At 34.5% G+C, this 22298-nt stretch overlaps 1 protein-coding gene across 1 annotated transcript in view; it reads left to right on the forward strand.

Moving 5' to 3' along the window:
• The window catches only part of nmo (serine/threonine-protein kinase nemo), a 497113-nt gene that overhangs the window by 116800 nt on the left and 358015 nt on the right, over nucleotides 1–22298 (forward strand). Inside the window, exon 4 of the mRNA XM_023391687.2 lies at nucleotides 20756–20862. Coding sequence (XP_023247455.1) covers nucleotides 20756–20862 — 107 coding nt within the window. The remainder of the gene's footprint in view (nucleotides 1–20755; nucleotides 20863–22298) is intronic.

The raw sequence follows: 22298 nt of genomic DNA on the forward strand, positions 1-22298 counted from the left end.
ATAATTTTTTGTTTTTCAGTATATTATTTTTATTTGTATCTATTTTTGTTCTTTAATAGAAATCGTTGTTTATACTTTCTTGCAATTTTCTAATATCAGAATCATGATTTTCTTCATAATTTCCTTAAGTTTTCCCTAAATCTGATACGTTGTAATAAGTGTTGGTGTATATACATAATTTACTATGAAAAGGATTATCAGAATTGTTTATGAGAAATTTAGATATCATGTCACAAACTTAACTTTGAATTTTTAAATTATAAATTGCTTTTATCTTTACTTACGACATTGGCGCTAAACAATGCAAAAAAAAAAAAAATTGTAGTGATATCGAATAAAATATTTAAAATCATCAGTGTTTCAACAGTTGCTTTAATTCATCATTATACACACTTGAAGCAGGTGAAAATATTCTTACACGTTTACAACTATTGAGTTTTCGTCATTCAGAAATCTTTGTCAAAATTTTGCACAAAAAAGTAGCAATGCTAATATTTTAGAATACTACGGTTTCAATTCAGTAAAAAAACTTTAGGTGAATCGGGAAAGAGTTTAAAATAATTTAATAAACAAAACATATTAAAGATAACAAATATACTTACTTTTTAAATGATAAAATTCTAAATCACGCAAAAGGAGAAATAAGAACATATTACAGCATAGATCATGCTACTTACATCCATGATAATTAATCTGATAGTGATACTTACATCAATTTCCAATTGGATTTTAAAACAATATTTGTGAAGGCTTATTTAATGAACTTAATTTCAAAATTGGAACAATTGTTACGTTGATATGAAAAAATGAAATTAATAAACATGATGAGAATTAAAGATCAAATAAGCCCACTACCTCAAGGGTGTTGTGAAAATGAGTTAACAAATTATATTGATAGAATACTTTTTAAGAAAAGGGTGGAAAACGTCTGAAGAGTACTAGAACAAATATTGGAACGTAAGTATGATAATGTGATTAGAAATTGTAAGAAAACAGGTGGATTTCTTAAAAAGTGAAAAGAAAGCTGGGAGGAGGAGTGGTGCTAAAATAGTTTAACTAAAAATTAAATAATAATCCACATAATCTTACCTTATTTAGAGATGCAGCTGCAGGTTGCTGGAGGGAATTCTTTAAAATAGTAAGGGACGCTTAATGGGTTGTCTGGTAAGAGGTTTATATTTCAGTGAAGAGCGGCTGAGGGGTTGTAGTTAGAGAGCTGAGGAGACTTTTTAAGTTGAGTGGGATGTTAAGTGGTGGTAGAGAAGGGTTGGAGGGGGTGTAAAATAAGGTAAAAATCAATGGAATCTTACATTATCTAGAGTGGGGCCGTGGGCTGTTGGGGGGGGGGGTCGAAGGGGTTCTGTGGAGTGACCCTTAAAAATCACTGTATAATATAGGAAGAGATTTTTTTCTACGTAATGATTATATAGGGTCATTCCACACATACCCCTTTCACCTTCGCCTTAAATAAGGTAGAATTATTTTAATTTCTCTGTCATTCCCATTGGCTTGAATTTTTAAATGTCTTCTTCTTCAACCCCACCAATTATACAAAAAATACCGGTGGCTATGACCACTGTTATACAATGTTTTGATTGAAGAAGCTTACATAGTGTGCTCTACCGTTGTAACGAGCCGAGCTTTAAAGGGCTCCGAGCCCTTAGCTCTCTTTTGATAAAAAAATTTAATATCTCTAAAGAAAACCCCTTTTTTTCTCCCTTATTATTCTTAGGTCCCTCTCCTCAGCCCTCTTAGTTTCCCTTAATATGAAGTAAAATTTGATCGGTGTATCCATTATACTATTAGGATTGATTTTTTTAAAGTCCCCTCAACCCTCCTCCTTTTTTTGACGGAGTTCTTTTTTCTCAAGTTATTAGTTTTGGGAGAATAGGGGCTAGACCAGAAAACGTGTAATAAGACTTTCTTTCGGCCCTGCTGTAGTAATATAGCCGTGTATAAATGCATATCCGTTGTCGCACGCAGCTCTCTTTTCCTTCCTGTTCGTGCATCGAAGGACTCGACGACTTTCTTTTGTTTGGCCTGCTTTGGTTGTAGTGGGCCTGTAGCACCTCCCGCGCCGCGTACCGTTAGCACTACCCGCACACGTACGGTGGACGCTGTAAGTATATACTTACGATAGCTTGACTCAACATGTAACGTATTAGTCTCTCCGTACTCCCCCCACCCCTTGCTATCGCACAGATTGTACTGGATCTAAAAGTGGATGCTTGATTTATTGACTGAAAACAAAAATATATGATTCAATTTTATGTTTTTCGGTAGAGAAAAAATTGATTACTTTATTACAGAATTTTATCAGGAATGTGGAAAAAATAGTTTTCTCCGAATCAAAAGTTGACTATATTGATCTATTAAAAAGTTTATAATTAGTTGCTAATATTTTATTTAGTTTTTTGCTTTTATCTCCTCTTCTATTGCTCATAAAACACATTTACGACAGTTAATCTCTTTTTCTCTAACTCTCTAAAAAATAGACACTTTCAAAAATTCATTGTGAATTGTTATAATACACTAACTGTAACAAATAGGAAAAAATTGTTTTACACCAAAAAACTTTCAATTGGCGTAGAAAAAATACTACCCTGTCAATTTGAAAGTAACCGTGCTGAAACATAGGTATAACCTTGCATAAAAAAAGCTATTCATAAAATAATTTTTTGTTGTTGTTAATTCATTTTTTAAAGTCATACTTTGAGGAGCTATTATAAGCTTAACTGTTGGTTTACAAGAATGCTGTTGTGTTGACGCAGTCACAATTCATGTTCTTATTTTTTTTTAATCACTAAGGAAATGTGCCAACACCAAACGAAATTTATTACTGCACTCGAACCTTTTTTTCTACTTGAATCACTGATTTATTTGGTTGATTCACTCTCAATAATGTGTGTGTGTATTTATTCTTATGTTCCTGTAAGTTATCGTTAGTAATTTTACACATGAAAAAAATACTTAATCATACATTTTTTTACTTTATGAACTTGATATTTTATCCTATTAATTATGACTGTATACTGCCAATAGCTACAAAAAAGCGAATGGATCTTCGTTCTGACTAAGGGGCCGTAGACTCCTAATGGCTGGGTTTTTTTTTTCTACTGGGTTACCGTGACAGCCTATCAGCCTAGTGGTCGGTGATACCTACTCTTCACCTATGTGTGGGTATGTATTACCGCACCTATTAACCAATTTCCTAACTGATACCATATCTATCATACCATGGGCACAGTGGGAGTATCTCTGGTGTAATATCCTGCCAGTTGAGCTGACAGTCTCTGCACCAGTAATGCATTGGGTCTACTCACCTCTGTGTAATGTTTTTCTGGAGAAGACTCCGTATTTTAGGATGTCCACTTCTTGTTGGTTAAGCTGGTGCTCTCTTTTGAAGCATTGGATCCATGCTACTTAGCATATTGGAAGAAGCTTCATGTTTCAGGGACCAATCTTCGTTGGTGAGGCCGTTTATTCCTGCATTGCGCCTCTCATTTGATCTGCTAGTCTCTACCAATAGCCCTGACACTTTTTCGCATTCACCCAGGCAGAAAAACGTGTGGGGGAAGGAAAAATTCCTGGAATTACTTGATGGAAAACTTTACTGAAAACCTCTTTCGGAACCAGCGGGGGTTGTAGAGGAACTTTTTCCGGTGAGAAGAGTTTTAAAGAAATCTGCACTCACCGGAAATTGAACCCACCACCCCTAGAATGGTGTTGTATCGGTATCAAGGGAGATACCACTGAGCCAACGCCACTCCACCCTTGAATCCCCTTATTTGGATAATACCTTTTGTCTTTCGTCAGCCCCCTACCATTTTTATAATGACATTTAGCTTCCTCTCAGTCTCTTTCATTTTTCTAAGGTGGTATTAAATGTGATATTTTAAATAAATCTCTTTCCCACGTAACAACGTAACAGGCTGTACTTGAGTGAATAAAATAGAAATCGTTTGCTTTGCAACTTGTTGTGTGCACGCTTTCGTACACTCGTGCATGTTTTTGTGTACTCGTAAGTGTTTTTATGCACTTATACTTGTTTTTGTGCGTGCTTATGCGTTTTCATGCAGATGTCGTGACTCAGCTTCCGAATTTCTTAGCCTATTCTCAGTATAAGAACAAACTATTTTATTTTGTCTGTCATGCAATAAGCAAAAATTTTAATGTCAGCTCCTACTTCGTAATTTTTTCTGACATGCTAAGCCCCGCTGTAGCCACGAATAATAAAGTAAAACTATTACAGCTCGGATGTTGTTATATTTAATTTAATTTTCTGGTTAATTTTCTTAGCCCCACAACTTTTTTCTCAGAATAGGAGACAATAAGGGAAAAAACTCGATATTTTTCCGTTAAGGAAATCCAATGAAAAAATCCTACGAAAATAAAGACCTTCTTCGCCCCCCTAGGGCCTTTGTCACATTTTAACTTGGCCTTCCTTCAATACCCTTCTTGGTAGTTACTAAAATTAAATTTTTTATCATTATTTATGACTACATGATATAAATACTAAACGGTATGCAGTAAAATTAAATGATGCATTTGTGTAAATTATAAAAACTTACACTTAGCTTAATAATTTTCTTACTATTTCTATAAATAATGCCATATTCCATTCGAAAATAACATTTTCACTAGTACACTTGGTATTAAGAATACTCTGAAGAGACTTATGTGACAACGAAAAGCAAAAGTTCCATTTGGTTGTGTGAAGGAACAAGTTTTATCAGTGTAAAACTTGTCTGTGACTGTTTGCTAGAAAAAAAAATTGTTAATTCTTAATCACAAAAATTCCTTCCCATACTATAATTTCAATATTTAATGTATTTTCGAAATCATTTAATATAAATATATTATTAGGATTCTTACACCTCAGAAGCAATACATAAAGTTGACTGTGAGAAAATAAGGATATTTTACAATAAAATCCTAATTTGTCAAAACTTTAGTCCTGTGAGTTATTACTTATCAGAGAAACAACTAGAACAAAAGACAATTATTTTTTGTTGAACATAAACGGTAAAGATAAATTATCACCCGTATTTGATGTGATTCTTGTTATAATCACTTTATTGCTTGATTTTTCTTCAGTTTTTATTTCTGCTTTAAAGTAATATTTAATTAATTTAGTTACATGAAGTCTAGTTCCATAGCACAAACTATTAACACCTCAATTTTTTAATTAACAAAACAATTGCACCCACTTTTCAATTCAAAACATGTGGTGATAAGCCTTCATGTACAATGAGCTTGTTGATTGGAATAGTTATATCTGTATTATTATCAGTGCTATCACGACTTTTATATTTTGAATAATCTATCTCATGATATGTATGTTTGATTTTTTAATTAAACTTAAAATTTTGTTCCTTAAGATGTAAGATAATTCGTTGTGAGTTTTTAAAATAACTTTTTTAAGGTCATCATTTATACTATCCTGATCTTTATAAGTCTTCTTACAAATAACATCAATTTCTTATTTCATAAGAATATTAAACAATTTTATTCATTCGTTTCCAATCTTATCAACAACGAAATAAATTCTTTAATATGCAACTCACGTTATTTTTTAATTAAAAAATTTTTAAGTGGTCCCATAAGAATGAGTATTTTATAGTATTGTTAATTATTAAGGTTTATACACTCATGCTTGACCACTGAAAGTATTTTCCTAAAACTTCCTCATAAAATACTTTACCATTAAACGACATGTCATTATTACTTATGTCTTTTGATGCTTTGTTGATAATTTTTAAAGCTTTTTCGATATTATTAAAGCTTTATCTCAGTTTACTTTATATACTTCACATAATTTTTTTCATTACAGATTGATATTCTTAAAAAGAACTTTCAATGTTGGTCGTATCTAATGATAATTATGTTCTATGAGTTCCTTATCTTCGAGGAGTGCTCCCTGTAAGATGGGGCTTCTCTGGGGATACTAATTAGCCTGGATCCGATGGTTCGGCAGGAAGCGTGGGCTCAACCATTGTGGAGTGGACGTCCTAAAATATGGAGTCTTCTTCGGGAAAAGGCTGCACAGTGTCGAGTGGACCCGATGCATCATTGGTGTAGAGAGTGGTATCTTAACTGGCAAGCTGTTTTACCAGAGATACACACACTGTGCCCATATGATATGATTAGGTATAATATTAATGAGTTTGGAGTTGCGTACGGCAAATACGCCCCCACACACAGGCCCAATAATGAGGCCCATAGACTGTCACGGAAACCAAAAAAAAAAAAAAAGTAGATGCTTAATATTTAACATTATTTTGACAGTTACATTTATACAACAAAATCTCATTTTTTGATGTTATTGTAAAATTGTCTGTTACATTATCTGATATAGATTTAATTTTTGTATGAAATTAGCTGACAGTAATAGTTGGTATGTCGGTAGGAGTTGTACCTTTAGAAAAATTTGAAACTAGCTTGATTTATTTTTAGTTTAGGTCACTCTGCAACAGTCATTAATAAATCAGCTTGTATGAATTTTTGTATTATTGCCACAGTGTTTGCTAATGTTTTTGCGACCCCATTCGTAGCCAAGCTTGGTTACTTGAAGTGTTCCATGTGGTTTGGATTGGCAGCACAGTTTTATTTTTCCTTGAGCTGCTTGAATTCTGGGAAATTTGGTACTGAACTCCGGCATAGGTGGCGTTACCTAAGGGTTAATATCTCCATGTAAAGCATGATGGATAAATACAGTCTAAATCAGTCATGTAATGATTTTCCAAGTAATAGTTTTGATTATATGCTTCGATGTTTTTGGTACATTAAATTTTTAAACCATGCTTAACAAAAAAAAACGAATAAAAAAAAGTTGTTACATAAAAAAGCCTTAACAAATAGTGCTTACTAAGGCCATGGTTACATGGAGCACGAAATCCACAATACGAAACAACTCAAGCTCGTGAAAGTGGGAGAGGTCTCTTCCACCCTATTTCTGTGGGCCTCTCTTTCATTCTTATATGCTTAAGTGGTTCCGTATGACGAATTGCGTGCTCCATGTGACTGCACCCTAATTCTGACCAATACTATGAATTTGGACTAGATTATAATCATACCAAATGACTAAAGTTGTTTTTATTCGGGTAATTGCATATGATGGTAGACAAAATATACAAGGTAAAAGCATCTTTAGAGGAGGACATTGGGGAGTGTCTTTAGTGAGATTATGCTATCTCGTGGATGTATGATTATTTATCCATAAGATAAAAGCCTTAAATAAGCATTTAATAAGCGCCTTCTTACTTATAACGACTAATTCATAAAATGTGGGAGAGACATATCTTGGACCGCCCAAGAGCCGAAACTCATTATTTTGGTTTATTGCAGTAACGATAAATGACCCAATCACTGTGAATTAAAGTTTTTGACTGTATTTTTATAATATATTTAATGTGCATTCATGTAGTTTAATTTAATATTGAAGTGCAGCAACTGTATCTGCTCTGTATCCTTAATGAAAAGAATTATTAGTATAAGATCTATTCTGGATCCATGCTTGGTATCAAATTCGAAATGGATTAAGTATACAGAACAACTCATATATATTTAAGCAATATCATCTTATCTTTCACAATAAATATCATGCTTTATTCATCACATTGTCATACGAAATGTTTGTATGCTATAAACGTCATTTTTTGAAGCATAAAATCGTAGGCTCATAATTTAAAACTAAAAATCAAGTAGTTAAATTTAATCGCACAACTATTCTTTTGAAGTATAGTATTGAGAGGCTTGCAAAAAGAATAGTTGTGCGATTTCATTTAACTACTTAATTTCATAGTTTTAAATTACGAGCCTGGGATTTTATGTTTTAAAAAATAACGTAAATTGCATACAAATATTTTGTATTACAATATACATATGCATCTTCTTGTATCATACAATTATTTTGGTAGGTCTGTCTTTACTTCCCCCTATGGTTTCCCCACAGCTCCCCCCAACAACCCCCCACAAAATAACGGTAGAATTTTTTTGTTTCGCTGTGAATTTAGTTTAACAAATAGTTTTTTAACCCTGTTTTACTAACTAACATGGCCCCCTCGCGAATTTTCTGGCCCCTCGTGCATTCCCCTCACTACCCCCACAGAAATTTAAAATACTTCTAGAAAATATTATAATTATTCTGTTTTCTCAAAACCCTTATGGTATTCCCAAACATCTCCGCAAAATAAAGAAAAGTTTTCTACACTTCTCCATGATTTTTACCCAACACAAAATGTGTAAAACATCTTATACCCGTCCTTACCACATTGCCACTTAGCAGTACTATGGCGGCACTTAAGCAGCAGCACCTGGATGGTACTTTAATGGAACTTTTGTGTTAGTTGGATCGTATTTGGGTGGTACTCACGCAGCGGTACTTGGGTGTCATTTAGGTGGTACTTAGGTGTAACTTCAGAAACGGCACTTGAGCGTTACTTTGGCAGCATTCCAGTGGCACTTAGATGGTACTTGTGCGGTCAGTTGGTGGCACTTAAACAGTAGTACTTAAGTGAAACTTAGGTGGTAGTTGGGTGGCACTTAGGCAGTATCTTGGCGTCACTGAAGAAGCAGCACTTGGGCGGTATTTTGGTGGCACTTTGGTGGCACTTGGGTAGTACTTGTACGCTTATTTAGCAGCAGTATTTTTACGGTACTTTAGTGATACTTCGGCGGCTTTTAAGCAGTTGCACCTGTCTGGTACTTCGGTGGCTTCTAATCAGTGACTTTTGGGTGATACTGCGGCAGGAATTTGGTGGCACTTGGGCGGCACTTAAGCAAGAGTACTTTGGCATCACTTAAGCAGCGGCTTTGGGTAGTACTTTGGCGGAATTTTGGCGATACTTCGGTGATCCGTTTGGGTGGTACTTGGGTAGGACTTGGTTGACACTTGGTGGCACTTGGGTGGTACTTGGATAGCACTTGGGTGGTACTTTAGTGGCTTTTAAGCAGCGGTACTTGAGCTGTACTACAGCAGAACTTTAGTGGCTTTTGGGTGGTACCTGGATGGCACTTACGCAGCAATTCTTTGGCGACACTTAAGCAGTGGCCTTTGTGCAAAACCTTAGCGGTACTACCCAAGAGACGCCATAGTCCCACTAAAGTATCGCCCAAGTGCCACCCACGTACCCCCTACTTATACAAGTTGTAAAAAACGTTGTACAAACTGTACAGGCAAATAAATAAATATCATGTAAGCCATTACTTTTAAAGACTAAGCTTTAATATGAAATATCCAAATTAATAACGTACACAATTAGTTTTATAGTATTCTTACAAACCAATATCCGATAGATTAGTTTTGTGTAAAAAATAAAATAATATTAAAAATAAAATATCGTTAATTTACAAAACAAAAGGAAAGAAAAAAAGTCCTCGAATTTTTCGTGCGATAATCGCTTTTACGCTTTCTCTTGTCTCTTTTAATTAGACTCCAATACGCAGTGGTATTAGTTGGTAAATGATAGAAAGCAAAAAATAAGAAAAAAAACTTTAATATGATATGAGTTGTCTAAGAATTCTAAATAATTTATTGAAAAAAAAAACCATTTTTGCTTTTCTTGTTTTAATTTGTCTAGAATGACCAACTCTTTTGATATATCGTAAAAAAGTAATTATAAAAACAACACATTTTAAAAGCTATAGTATAACTTTAGTAGCAATGATATTCACTTCGATTTTCTAAAATACCTCTGTAATTTTACAGTAAGTCAAAGATATACTCCAAGCAGGTTGACTAAAAGACGAATGAATCTTATTGTTAATAACCTTATTAATTCGCAAGGTACAGCACTTATTCTTTGAAATCAGATTATAAAATATATTTTCAAACAGAGATACATCCAATTGAATAAATCGCAAAATTTAACTACTCAAACTGGAGCATGACACGATATTCAATGATGTATCAGCCTTTAAACTACGTGGTATCACATATGATTAATTCATTCAAATCAAGCATGACCCTTTTCGTACGAGATAAAGCACGTTGACGATACCACTTTAAAGATTACTGCAGTTTCTACGATAAAGAATCGTCAGCAAGAACTCGTGAGTGTTACTCGACCGTCGGAATCCAATTGTCCTTACTTACGGTAACCAATCGATCAGTGTTTAAGCTGGACGAAATTGCCAACGAGAAAAATGATCATACCACATGCACGATGGCTACTACCAGGAAAAAAATAGGTTGATATCTGTAGTCAAGCTTTTTGATGAAATAACTGAATCCTTCAATGCCCTTTTTTGATCACGCTGATCCCCTTTATAACCCGAAGTCACCAAAACCACTTACAGCCTCTGTTTGTCTTCACGTTGTGTATCACCTGGTCATAGCCCTACACGTGCATTTTGGACGATCTTCCTCTACCGGAATTCCAGAATATATATATGGGCATTACCCTCCTAAACGGCGACCCCCCTTTGTAGCAATTAAAATTGATTTAAAAAATGAAAAAGTTTCCAATTATTTTGTTTAATTTTTTTTCACAACTTTTTAATAAAAAGTATCTTCATCAAAAATTTTAGTAAAAATAATGAAAAAAATAAAACTATTTACTAAAAATAATGATAACAATAAAAAAATATATATTAATATTGATTTTATCTACACATGTACATACATAAAATGTATTGGCACAATAAGTAGAAGAACGTAAATGCCATATGTTATAGTATTTTTTTTTATACAGCCTTTTAAAGGTTGGGCACCAGACTGATTAGCGATGTCTTCCACAGTTATTTTGATTATATCATTGTAATAATTTTGAACCGTTGAACTTGTGTGTATATCATATCGCATACTGATATGTATTAAATGGATGAATTTATGTGCTAATACGTGAATAATCACAACGAAAATAAGTCCGCATGCCTGTGTAATTGCCTCATGGGCGTTGTGGAAAAATAAATAAAGAAGTTGTTTACTTTTTTTTTCTTTAATTCTATAAAGGTTGATATGAATTAGGGTGTCTTAAGGGAATATCTTCGTATATTATATAGTCGTAAGAGTTAGAGCGAAGTTTTGCTCTCCTCCGCTACCCCCCACCTCCCTCCCCCGCTCCCCCCAGCTCCTTCCCAAATAAGATAGTTATTCTTTCATTTTCTTGCATTTTTCAAGTAATCCTAATTTTTTGCTAGCTCCCCCCGCTCCCCCCTAGCTCCCCTCCCGACTCCCCCCCAGCTTCCCCATATATAATGTAAATATATTCGTAAAGCCTTATATATTAACTGTTACAAGTGGTCTAATTTTTACATATAATTTTATTTGACCATAACAGAAAATTTTTTTACAATTATCTTACTTACGATGTTTATTTTGATTACATACTCTAAAATGTCTTTTTAGGTGCTCTGCTCTTACATAACCTTTTCCACAATTTTGACAAATATTTTTTTGAACGTTTTTTTTCATGCCTTTTTAAATGTCTCTGTAAGTGATAATTTTTTTTGAAACTTTTTTCGCATTTAATACACTTCAAAATTTTTTCATTGTTTTGGCATTCCTTTGTGTGACGCAAACAGTTTTTCTTGTCTAATATTTTAATGCTACACAGATCACATACAAAAAATTTTTTTTTGTGAATTTTTTCATGCGATGATAGACACTCTTGATTTGAAAATTTTGAGTTACATTTGTCACACTTATAAAATTATGCATCCATGATGGTGTATCTGAAAACATATTACAAAAAACGGATTGTTTATGATTACATAAATCTGGGTACTAGACGGTACTGAAATTTGCTTTTTTGATGAAAGATAAAATTTGCAATAAAGTACAAAAATAGTAATGAACTAAACAATAGTTTTTTTGTTACTCTAAAATTTCATTTCAAACAATATTTTTAATTTCAAATTTGTTTTCTGATTCAATTGGGATAACATTTTTTTTGGGTTTCTACATCTAGACAATGCAACATATAATTGCCCATGATAAAATAATGGTTTTCTAAAGTATAATCCTAAGGCATCAAAACTTTGACCTTGAGATTTATTGATAGTCATAGAAAAAGCTAAGGTAAATGGAAATTGTTTTCTGTACAATATAAATGGTGGCGAAGAAGAATTGTTTGTATTTAGTGTTATTCTTGGAATAAAGACTTTATTTCCTTTTTTTTCACCAGTGATTATTTTAGGTTCGATGTTGTATTTGAATAATTTTGTAATTCGTAATCTTGTACCATCCAAATGTCCTTCAGATATGTTTAAGTTTCGTATTAACATAACAACAGCGTTAATTTTTAAATTCAATTTGTCTAGAGGAAGACCTTCTTTAATACTATTTAAATATTCTGTAGGGAAATTGATGTAAATATTATCGTCTGAATTATCTACTCCTTTGTGAGTTTCTTTATCAATACTATAATACGTTACTAATGTTCCCACCATATTATTTAAAATTTTTTTGGTTAAAAAAATGTGTGGATTCATTATGAGATGTCAATATAGCTTTAATTATAGAAGAATGATCATCATTATTAAAAATTTTAGAACATATATCATTTGTTTTTCATGTCTGTGGAATTCTAAAACTTTTAATTTTGCCTTTTTCTATAACCAGTAGCAATAAAGAAAATTTTTTATCAATCGAACGTATATTTTTTCTTAAACAACAAATATAAAACAAAGGACAAAAACTGAAAAATTTTGTGGTTTCTTAGACAATAGTAATTTTGCTTCCGTTTTTTACTACTCGAAGAATTTGACGAAAGTCTCCACCTAAAATTATTATTTTATTTCCAAAAGGTTTATTACTACTAGATAAATCTTTTAAAGTCTTATCATTACTTCGACATTACGTAATTTTTGTTTATCTGGCTCAAACTGGAAGAATGCACTTTCTATAGGGCTTAAGTCTAAAGGAAGTCTGAAAGTTCTGTAAGTGGTCATTCCCTTTGGGAGCAAAATAGAAGCAATACCTGTCTAAGCCATTGTAAGATTTTTTTTCAATTGATATGAAATAATAAATTAAAGTTTTGTATAGAAAAGTTTTTCCAGATCCACCAGGACCATCGATTAAAAAATTTTTTTTTTAAATTTTATTATTTCTTGAAAAATTCGACGTTGATCATGACTAAGTTGTGAAAACATTTCATGAAATTCATGTTTACAAAATATTCTTTCATCATTGTCAGTATCAATATTTTTTTTTTATCGTTTCTGTTGGTTCTGGTGAACTGAAATCTTTACAAGACATATTTTCAGAATCAAAAATTTCGTTTTTAGATGTAAAAGAGCTTTAATTTGATAATCTTTACAATCTTTAATGAAAAATTTTTTGTATTTGTTCCAAATAATATTACCAAAAAAATTTTCAGACATAATAAACTATGCGAAAAATTTTCGTAGTTGAAAAGGCAGTATAACGTTACATGCTTCTTCAAAAATTATATCGTTTTGAAAATCGTGTTCTACTAATTCCATAGAAATAGCTGTTATTAGTCAGGGAAAATAAAAAGTGATTGTTAAAAATTCATGTCATTCATTATCATCAGTATACATTTGTCACATACATAAATTTTAAGTAACAATTAAAATGATTCGGATTTTTTTCCATACTTTGTAAACCTAATTTGCAATTACGGGGGTTGGTGCGCAGAGCGCGCAGGGGGCATGTATAGTTATAAGAGCTTAGAAATGTCTATTGACACATACAGGATAGACAGCTCATTTAAAAAGGGAGCCACTAGAAGAAATAATAAAGCTTACCAACAAAAAGTCAAGGGCACATCTCTCTGTCTATATAAACTTTACCACTTTTATTTGAAATTAGCAGCTTGTTCTTTATATTTCCTTAAAAGCAGACCAGTAATCATTCCCCAGCGTAGAAAATTTATTCCCGAGTATTTTCGAAAAATTCCATAGTCTTCCGAATTCTGTACAATATACTTTAACATATTATTTTCATACTAACAATTAATTTTATTATTTTTTAAGGCTTTAAAAAATATTAATACAAACGTTACTTTGAAAAAATTACATTTATAACACAATAAAAAGGGAGGTTGGTGCGTGGAGCGCAGGGGGGGCGGAGCCTCACAAGTGTATATATATGTTTATAAATAGTGACTCATGCGGACTTCACGTTCTTCTAACATATACTTCAATAACATGGTAAAATTATGCGGACGTCCGCATAATTCCACTTTTGTCCTCATAATGTCAGGGGACAATCAAAATGAAGGTGTAGTTACGGTAAAATGAAGTAGTGTGTTCTACAATATACAAAAAAAATCAACCTAACATTAAATTGGATTTCTTCCCTCATTTTATAGTGGGCCTCTAAAAACAGTAAAACAAGACGTTTTTAGGAAAGGGTGTGAGGAGGTGTAGACATATCCACCAAAATATTTATACACCATAGAAAGATTTAAACGTAATATAATTTAATATACTACTAAGACTATCCACTTCATAAACTACCTTGTTCAAAAATTTTTTGTTTATAATTAAAACTATTGTTATTGAAATATAAACTAATAAAACAGCAAAAACACATTAAAGTTACTGATCAGTTAAGAAAAGGTGTAGACAAACATGAAAATAACGGGTATCTAAGAAAAATTCTAATTTTGTAATGAGGGATGTGGGGGGACTAGATCTACTGTCTATCTTTGATCCGAGATCCAAGTCATAGAGTAGAAGAATTTGATGCGATTGATTGGGGAAAAAATCTAAAACAAACAAGTGAAGAAAAATTCGACGTTCTGTTTAAATCTTAATATTGTGAATTAAATTTTGTGGACTTTTCGAGTAAAGAAAGTAATGCCGTTGACATTGAAGAGGAGTTTTTGAATTTTAGCAATACTTTATCAAATACTCGAACAAGTGACTGATCCTGGCAAAATGAGCTCTAAAGCTATTATGAAGCACTAAGAGCTACGGCGGAAATCAGTGTAGTAAATTGGTGGTGGGACCATAAAAAATTATGTTCATCTTTTGAAAGAATGACGCGTGATATTTTCAGTATACTCTCGTCAACAGTTGTACATAAACGCATATTTTTGGAAGCATCACTTATAATAACTAACAGGAGAACCTCGTTAAGGTGTTCCTTTCATGACTCCCGAGTCAAAGGTGTAACTGTCGAGTTGGTATTTAATAATGCTGCTTAATTTTTAAAAGATTATTTGTTAATATTGTTTATTGAGGCAAATTAAGTACTGATTCAAAATTCTAGATCATAATATACAATATAAAAGTTCGTAAGAATGATTATCTCAAATTTGCCGTTAACCTCAAAATACCAGCAGTGGATGCTTGCCTATGCTTTCAACAAAAGAAACGAAAATGTATGCCTGTGTTTTTAAAAATATTTTTTAATTAAGTCTGTGAACACATATTCATGATCGCAGTATGTTTAGGATTGCATAAGCTTTATTGTGTCAGTTTTTTACTTAATTATGTTCAATAAATAAATAGCTAGGCTACAACTTGAGTAAAAAATGCTTAGTAAGATTTCATACTATTCCGTTCATAATCATTTCATGAAAGAACCACCTTAAGGTGTCAAACCTTTTGCAGTTTGCTGTGCTTTAACTCGTGGATTAAACGTGAATAGCGAAAGATATTCGTGGAATCGATTTAAATATTTTACTATGAATATTATTTTGTTTGTATATATTGAATCACACCAGTTTCATCCTAATTCATTATTTCTTATTCATGTTCATTAAACTTCAATGATTTTATGTGGTTTTTTACTTTAACTGGTTTGCATTAAAATAAATTAAATTACTAGAAATAAATATACTATTTTATAGTTATAAGATTAAGTATGGTGTCAAAACAAGATTCTTGGTCTCCAGTCTTTTGGTCTTGTCTCGACATTTTTTTTCGACTCTTGTCTTGACTCTTGTTTTGAAAACCAAGATAAGACCAAGACAAGACCAAGATAACTCTTGGTCTTGCGTATAGCCCTACTTCTGAAATTTGTACTTGCGGAAGTTGTCCTGGATGTGACTGAGACCCCCTGCTCGACGAACTCTCAAGTTGTGGTTGCTTGGCTCCGTGGACATCCAGCCCGATGGAAGATGTTTACAGCTAATCGGGTCAGTGGTATCCACACCCTCTCGTTTTCAGCCACCTTTCGTCATGAGCTGACCAGCCAAAACCTGGCCGACAGTGCCTCCTGGGCTAATCTGTCGCTCAACTTCGTGATCTCGAGATTTGGTGGCATGGACCTTTGTGGCTGACACAGCCGCAGTCGCACTGGCTTACTCTTCCGAGCAGAAACCCAGCACGGACTTGGAGGCCCACGTAAGAGATACTTTCCTTGCCATCGCGGAAGACGCAACTTTTTGTCAGCAGTGGCTCTCCTCTCATCCATCACTTAAAAAGACTGTCTGGATTTTAGCCCATATTCATCGATTCAAGGCAATGTCAACTAATCCAGAATGGCGACCTTTGCCCTAGCTCACGGCCGCTAAAATTTCCGCTGAACGCACATATCTGTGGCTCTTAACTTAGCAGCTAAAATTCCTGCAAGAGTACGAGTCACTGCTGTCCAACCCGCCCGTCAGCCCCTCCAGTCGCCTTCGCCTATTAAATCCGTTCATGATCGTCAAGTATGTAATTTGAATAGGAGGATCGCTACAGAACTCAGACCTTGCGAAGGTGAAGAAACACCTGATAATCTTGCCAGCCAAGCACCCAGCAACCTTGCTCTTGGTCACGTTCAGCTTCCTTAACAGGCAGATTTTGCTTCAACGTGTCGTGCGCCAATTTGTCACGTGCGCAAGGCATAGGGCCAGTACCATGAGTCAAGTGATGGGCTCTTTGCCCACCCCGTGAGTTCAGTTGCGCCTGCACTAACGTCGGGGTGGATTACGCCGGTACCTTTTGGTACAAGGCCACTTTCGGTCGGGGCAGAAGGGCTTTGAAAAGCTATCTAGCCATCTTTGTGTACCTCTCCACCCGGGCTGTGCACATAAAAGCAGTCTCTGACTATTCCTCACTCACGTTCCTTGCTGCTTTTCGGCGTTTCACGGCACGACGAGAATTCCATCGTGCGCTCTACAGTGACAGCGGTACCACTTTTCGAGGAGCAGACTCCAAGCTTCGCCGTATACTCCGTCAGGACTCCGCCTTGTGTCGAAAAGTCACTGCCGCAGTCGCTTTAAAAGGCGTTGAATGTCATTGTATACCTCCAAGCGCACCTCATTTTGGTGGTTTGTGGGAGGTAGTCGTCCAATCGTTCAAAGTTCACTTGAACCGCATACTAGGTGAACAGCTGATGACTTACAGGAATTGAGCACGCCCAGGATGCAGGTTGAGGCTTGCTTCAACTTTCGTCCGATCAGCTCGATCAGCTCCAACGTGGGCCACTTTCTCACCGGTGCAGCCTTACTTGCTACCCCCTGATACCGAGGAGCATGTCGACTCGGGACACCTCAACTTTAAGTGAAAGCGCGTGCAAGTGTTGAGAGATACTTTCTGGGCTCGATATAGCGTGGGATTCCAAGTCCAGCTACAACAGCGGAATAAGTGGTGTAAGGAGTGCCCCAACCTTCAGCTGAACGATATCATCCTCATTAAAAACGAGCTTCAACCCCCCTAGCAAGTAGCTCAAGGGTCGGATGGTACGTAAAGATACCTGTGTGTCACGATGGTGGTAGCCAGCAGTCACGTGCTACCAGTGGCTGCTGCACAGCTGGTTGTCTCTTGCTCGACGTCCTCTTGGGAGCCCTCTTGGTCTGAAATCGTGGTCAGGGCGCACTTCGCTGAAAAGTCTGACGCTGGATATTGTTGTCTTTTCTGGTGCAGAGCTGTATGGTGTTTCACTTAATAAGCGTGGCAGCGTTACTTGGACTAGCACTCGCCTTCTCCACGTTGCCGTCGCGGTTGTCTTCCCTCTAATCCATTTTCGGAAATATGGCTGCTTGATTAGGCCTTATTAACGTAATTAAATCAAATGGCTAGATAGCGTTGCGGTGTGCTCAGAATTCGGCTCGAAGGACCAAATGTTCGTGCTGATGAATTGAGCGTTGATTAAAGTATGCTTACACTCGCTGGGTCGAGCAACACTAGAAATAGGAGTTGGTGAGGTGACACACAGATATACGACAATTTAACGCACTGTGTTTATTGAATTATTGTCCTGAACTACATTGATGCGCATTCAAAGACGGCGGGAGCAACTTGTAGAAGAGTTTAAGCGAAAAGTAACGAGCGTGGTGAAGTATCGTTCGCGAGCTGATTTTCTTTTCCTTTTTTATCAGCCTCATGGCCACGTGTATTCTTATTCACGTTCAGAAGCTAACTGTTTTTCCGCAGTCTTATCATGGAGGGTGTGCAAGCAGAGAAATTGATTATCAATTGGATCGATGAGAGTTTTCTCTTGGAAACCCGGAAATTCAAAAATATCACAACGGCTATAACAACCTGTGCTTAGAATATATTGATGTTGCATAATATAGATATACCATTCTGATCATCGATTTCTTACTAGATGAAGTTGATAAAAAGTGATACTGACTCATAAAATATCGATTATTTTTGACATAAGAAGTGTCTTAAATTATGAAAAAACTGCGCAAAACCACACTGTGTCGATGTCGGAACCTTTCAGTGCAGGGTTGGTACAAAATTTATACATCTTACGAGACGAAGAGAAGAAAGCCTTAGAACACAATAATTATCGCCCATAGCTTTGGCTCAAACGTATATGTACAGACCTTTCGAAGCACGGCTTCATAACAGTTATGTTACGTTAAGCGAACTTTGGCATCGAATATCTTGAAATATTTTACGATAACGGACAAAAAACTTGTATTTCGACGGTATCATAAATTTTTACGTTTAATTTTTTATAGGATATAAAATGCAAAACAAGAAAGTTAAATAAGGAAAAACGACTTTTTATTTATTTTGCAAGCCTTTTTTGGCTTATAAAACGTATAGATTATATCCTAGGTAAAATTTTGAGTACAAAAAAGAGTTTTTCAATGAGATTCACAACTTAAACATCTAATTTTATCATCCAAAATGTAAAACAACTAAGTAAGATAGAAAAAAACTGTTTTTTCGATTTTTAAGCATTTTTTGGCTTCTAGAACGTTTGGGTTATATGTTAAAAGAAAATGTCAAGTACAAAAAAAGTGTATTTTAATCATGTGTATAACTTTGTTTTCTACAGAAAACGTCAAAAATGTTATGTAAGAAAGTTATAGCTAAAAATCTGTTGTTTTTTTCCACTGAAAGTACCTATACTTATATATATATATACATGTAAATAGTTCACTGTTTAAAATGAGTGCCATTTTTTTCAAAAATAGAAAAAATTGCCGATTTTTGACCATTTCGCAAGATATAAAAGACGAAGCTCTTAGTGAAATTTCTGCCCAATTCAACAAAAACTGCATTAATTAGGCATAAACTCACTCCTGAGTATCAGTTGTGCCTAAAACCGCTAATATTAATGCTACAGAGTGCTTACAGCTTCAAAACTTTTGTTACGATCATATTTGACGCTCTGGACGAAGTCTATGCTCTGATTTGCCCTGGACGAAAATTATGCCCTTTCGACGTCTTGGGCAAATAATATGCCCTTTTTTATAGTTCAGACGAAGACTATACCCTTTTTTCCGGATCCTGGCGAATCCTATACCTTTTCCCTAAGTCTGCACAAAAACTATGCCCTTTTTTCTAGTCTAGACGAAAACTATGCCTTTTTTTGGTCCCACAGGAAGACTATGATTTTTTTTAGTCCGAGCGAAGACTATGCCCTTTTTTCCGAGTCTGGCCTAAAACTATACCCACGTCTGGATGAAAACTAAGTTAAAAAACGTCCAAGTATTACTGACTGGCCCCTCTTGTGTTGTACTTTCCCTAAAACAAAAAAAAACCCTCCAGTTTTACTGATTCATGCTTTTGGAGGCTAACAGACACTCGTACGCTGAAAGAAGCGCACGAATATGAAGCTCCTGAAAACGATTCCACATATAATATTAAGGTTTCATGAGACTTGTGTCCAAGTATTTACGGATGCCTTTGTAAAAAAATAACACGTAATCGTTATTCCTAGCAGTCTATTACTTAGCAGCGGCTTTAGTATTTTGAGTTTGAATAAGTGTTGGAAAAAAAAGAGAATAATCTTTTTTAAAATATAATTTCTACATCTAATTACAAACACAAGTGTAAAGTGAGCCTAAATGAATTTCACTTCATCCGGGCTCAAGAAAAGGTCAACATCTTCGTCCAGACTCGCAGAAAATAGAATAATCTTCACTCGGACTAGAAAAAAAGCATAGTTTTCGTCTGGACTAGACAAAACAACACAGTTTTCGTCCGAACTCTGGAAAAAGGCATAGTCTTCATGCAAGGACTTAAAAGAGCATAGTTTTCGTCCGGACGAAACAAAAGGGCATTATTTTCGTCCAAACTCCGAAAAAGGGCATAGGCTTCGTCTGTAATTCCCAAAGGGCACAATTTTTGTTCAGACTAGAGTAAAAGGCAAAGTTTTCGTCCGAACTTAGGAAAAAGGCATAGTTTTAGTTAAGGCTTCGGAGGAGGGTATAGTCTTTATCCGGGGCGTCGATATTTTAGATGTATTTTATAATTAAAATTGCATAACGTAAATAGCAACCCAAGAAGCTCATGTTAAAATTTTCTAGAAAATGTATATTTTGCGTCATGTAAACGATAAAACTTTTTTTTCTTATATTACCACAGCAAAGTATCATGTCATGCATAATCCTGAAGTAGAATACAAGTGAACAATTTTTATATTTTTCTTACATTTTTAATTCAGATATGTTATAACAGAGCTTCTTCAGAGTGATCTTCATAAAATTATTGTTAGTCCACAGCATCTCAGTTCTGATCATATAAAGGTTTTTCTTTATCAAATTCTTAGAGGTAAGAATCTCATTCATATTATTAATAATAATTCATGTTATTAATTACTATATGTCAGTAAAAAATTACATCTTTTGCGTACTTAATGTGTAAAAGTCTGACAACCCAATTATCAGTAAGCAAAATGTAAAGATACAGTACTTTTAAACACACTGAGTGTTACAGCGGACCTTTACAGCAGTTGAAGTAATATTTTAAGTACACAAAATTGTTGATGTTCTGATTTTTTTTAAATACATCGAAAATTGTTAACAATACAGTCACAATTTTATATATATGAATCTCTTCATCGCTAAAATTTATGAAAAACTGTTAAGTTTAAATATTTAAAACATAAAATACATTAATACAGATGTGCAAATTATGACAAATTATTTATTTCGTAACAAAACATAAACTGTATTCAAACAAACATTGCTTTATGAAATAAGTACAGTTTACTTAACGATTATTTTTGAAAACATCTAAACTAATTACCCACACAATTTTGAAATGCAAATGCCTATGTACTGTGCGTGTATGTGTGTGTCAGACACGCATTTTGGAAGTTCGACTGTTAGTTGGGACTTAGCTAGAAGGAGCTAGAAAGAGTTTGGTGAAGCTTGGATTTTCAAGAAAGACTTTTAGTAGTAGTAGTTTTGTCATCAAAATAACTGTTTGGCACTAGAGTTACCGATGAGTAATTGATGTGCGAAACACATGATGGCGCGTGACATCATCTTCTACAAATATGTAGTAAGCGGTGCACTGAATCTGTGTAGAGAGGCTCGTGTGTTACCCGGCCGTTACTACACTTAATTCCGTAGAAAGTTCTACAGAATTAGGAAAGACAACACCACATATCTAGGATCCAATCTTAGCCCTGCATGTGTGTACTGACTCGCGGTTGTGACGTGACTATTGCTAAGGGCTTGGCTTAGAATGATGAGCTACTGAGGGTTGAAGCGCAAGCTACACGCATTGACTAACTGCCATTTTTAGCCATTTTTTTCGAACCTTATAAGTCGCTATCTATACAATATTTAAAGCTGAAATTTAGTCACGAGTCAGATATTATAGTTCTTAACGTACACGCAAAATATTAGCTTACTCAGTTTCAAACTTTTCACGAACCGCAGCAAAAACCAAAAAAAGGTCCTCTCGAAAAATAGCCATAAAAAAGTTGTTAGCCAACATAAATAGAATAGTTAAAATAAATGGCGTTTTAGGTGGTTTTAAAATAAATATAGACGAAGCGAAATACATTTGAAAAATGTACCTATGTTGGCTAACAAGTTTTTTATGGCTATTTTTCGAAAGGATCTTTTTTCAGTTTTTACTGTGGTTCGCGAAAAGCATTGGATCCGAGTAAGCTGAAATATTGTGTGTATGTTGAGGGCTATAATATGTGGCTGGTGATCAAATTTTAGCTCTTAATATTTTATAGAACTCGAATC

Source organism: Copidosoma floridanum, unplaced genomic scaffold (genome assembly GCF_036245765.1).
Source record: "Copidosoma floridanum isolate Cflo_tuat_1 unplaced genomic scaffold, Cflo_Japanese_pri ptg000028l, whole genome shotgun sequence".
Taxonomy (NCBI): domain Eukaryota; kingdom Metazoa; phylum Arthropoda; class Insecta; order Hymenoptera; family Encyrtidae; genus Copidosoma; species Copidosoma floridanum.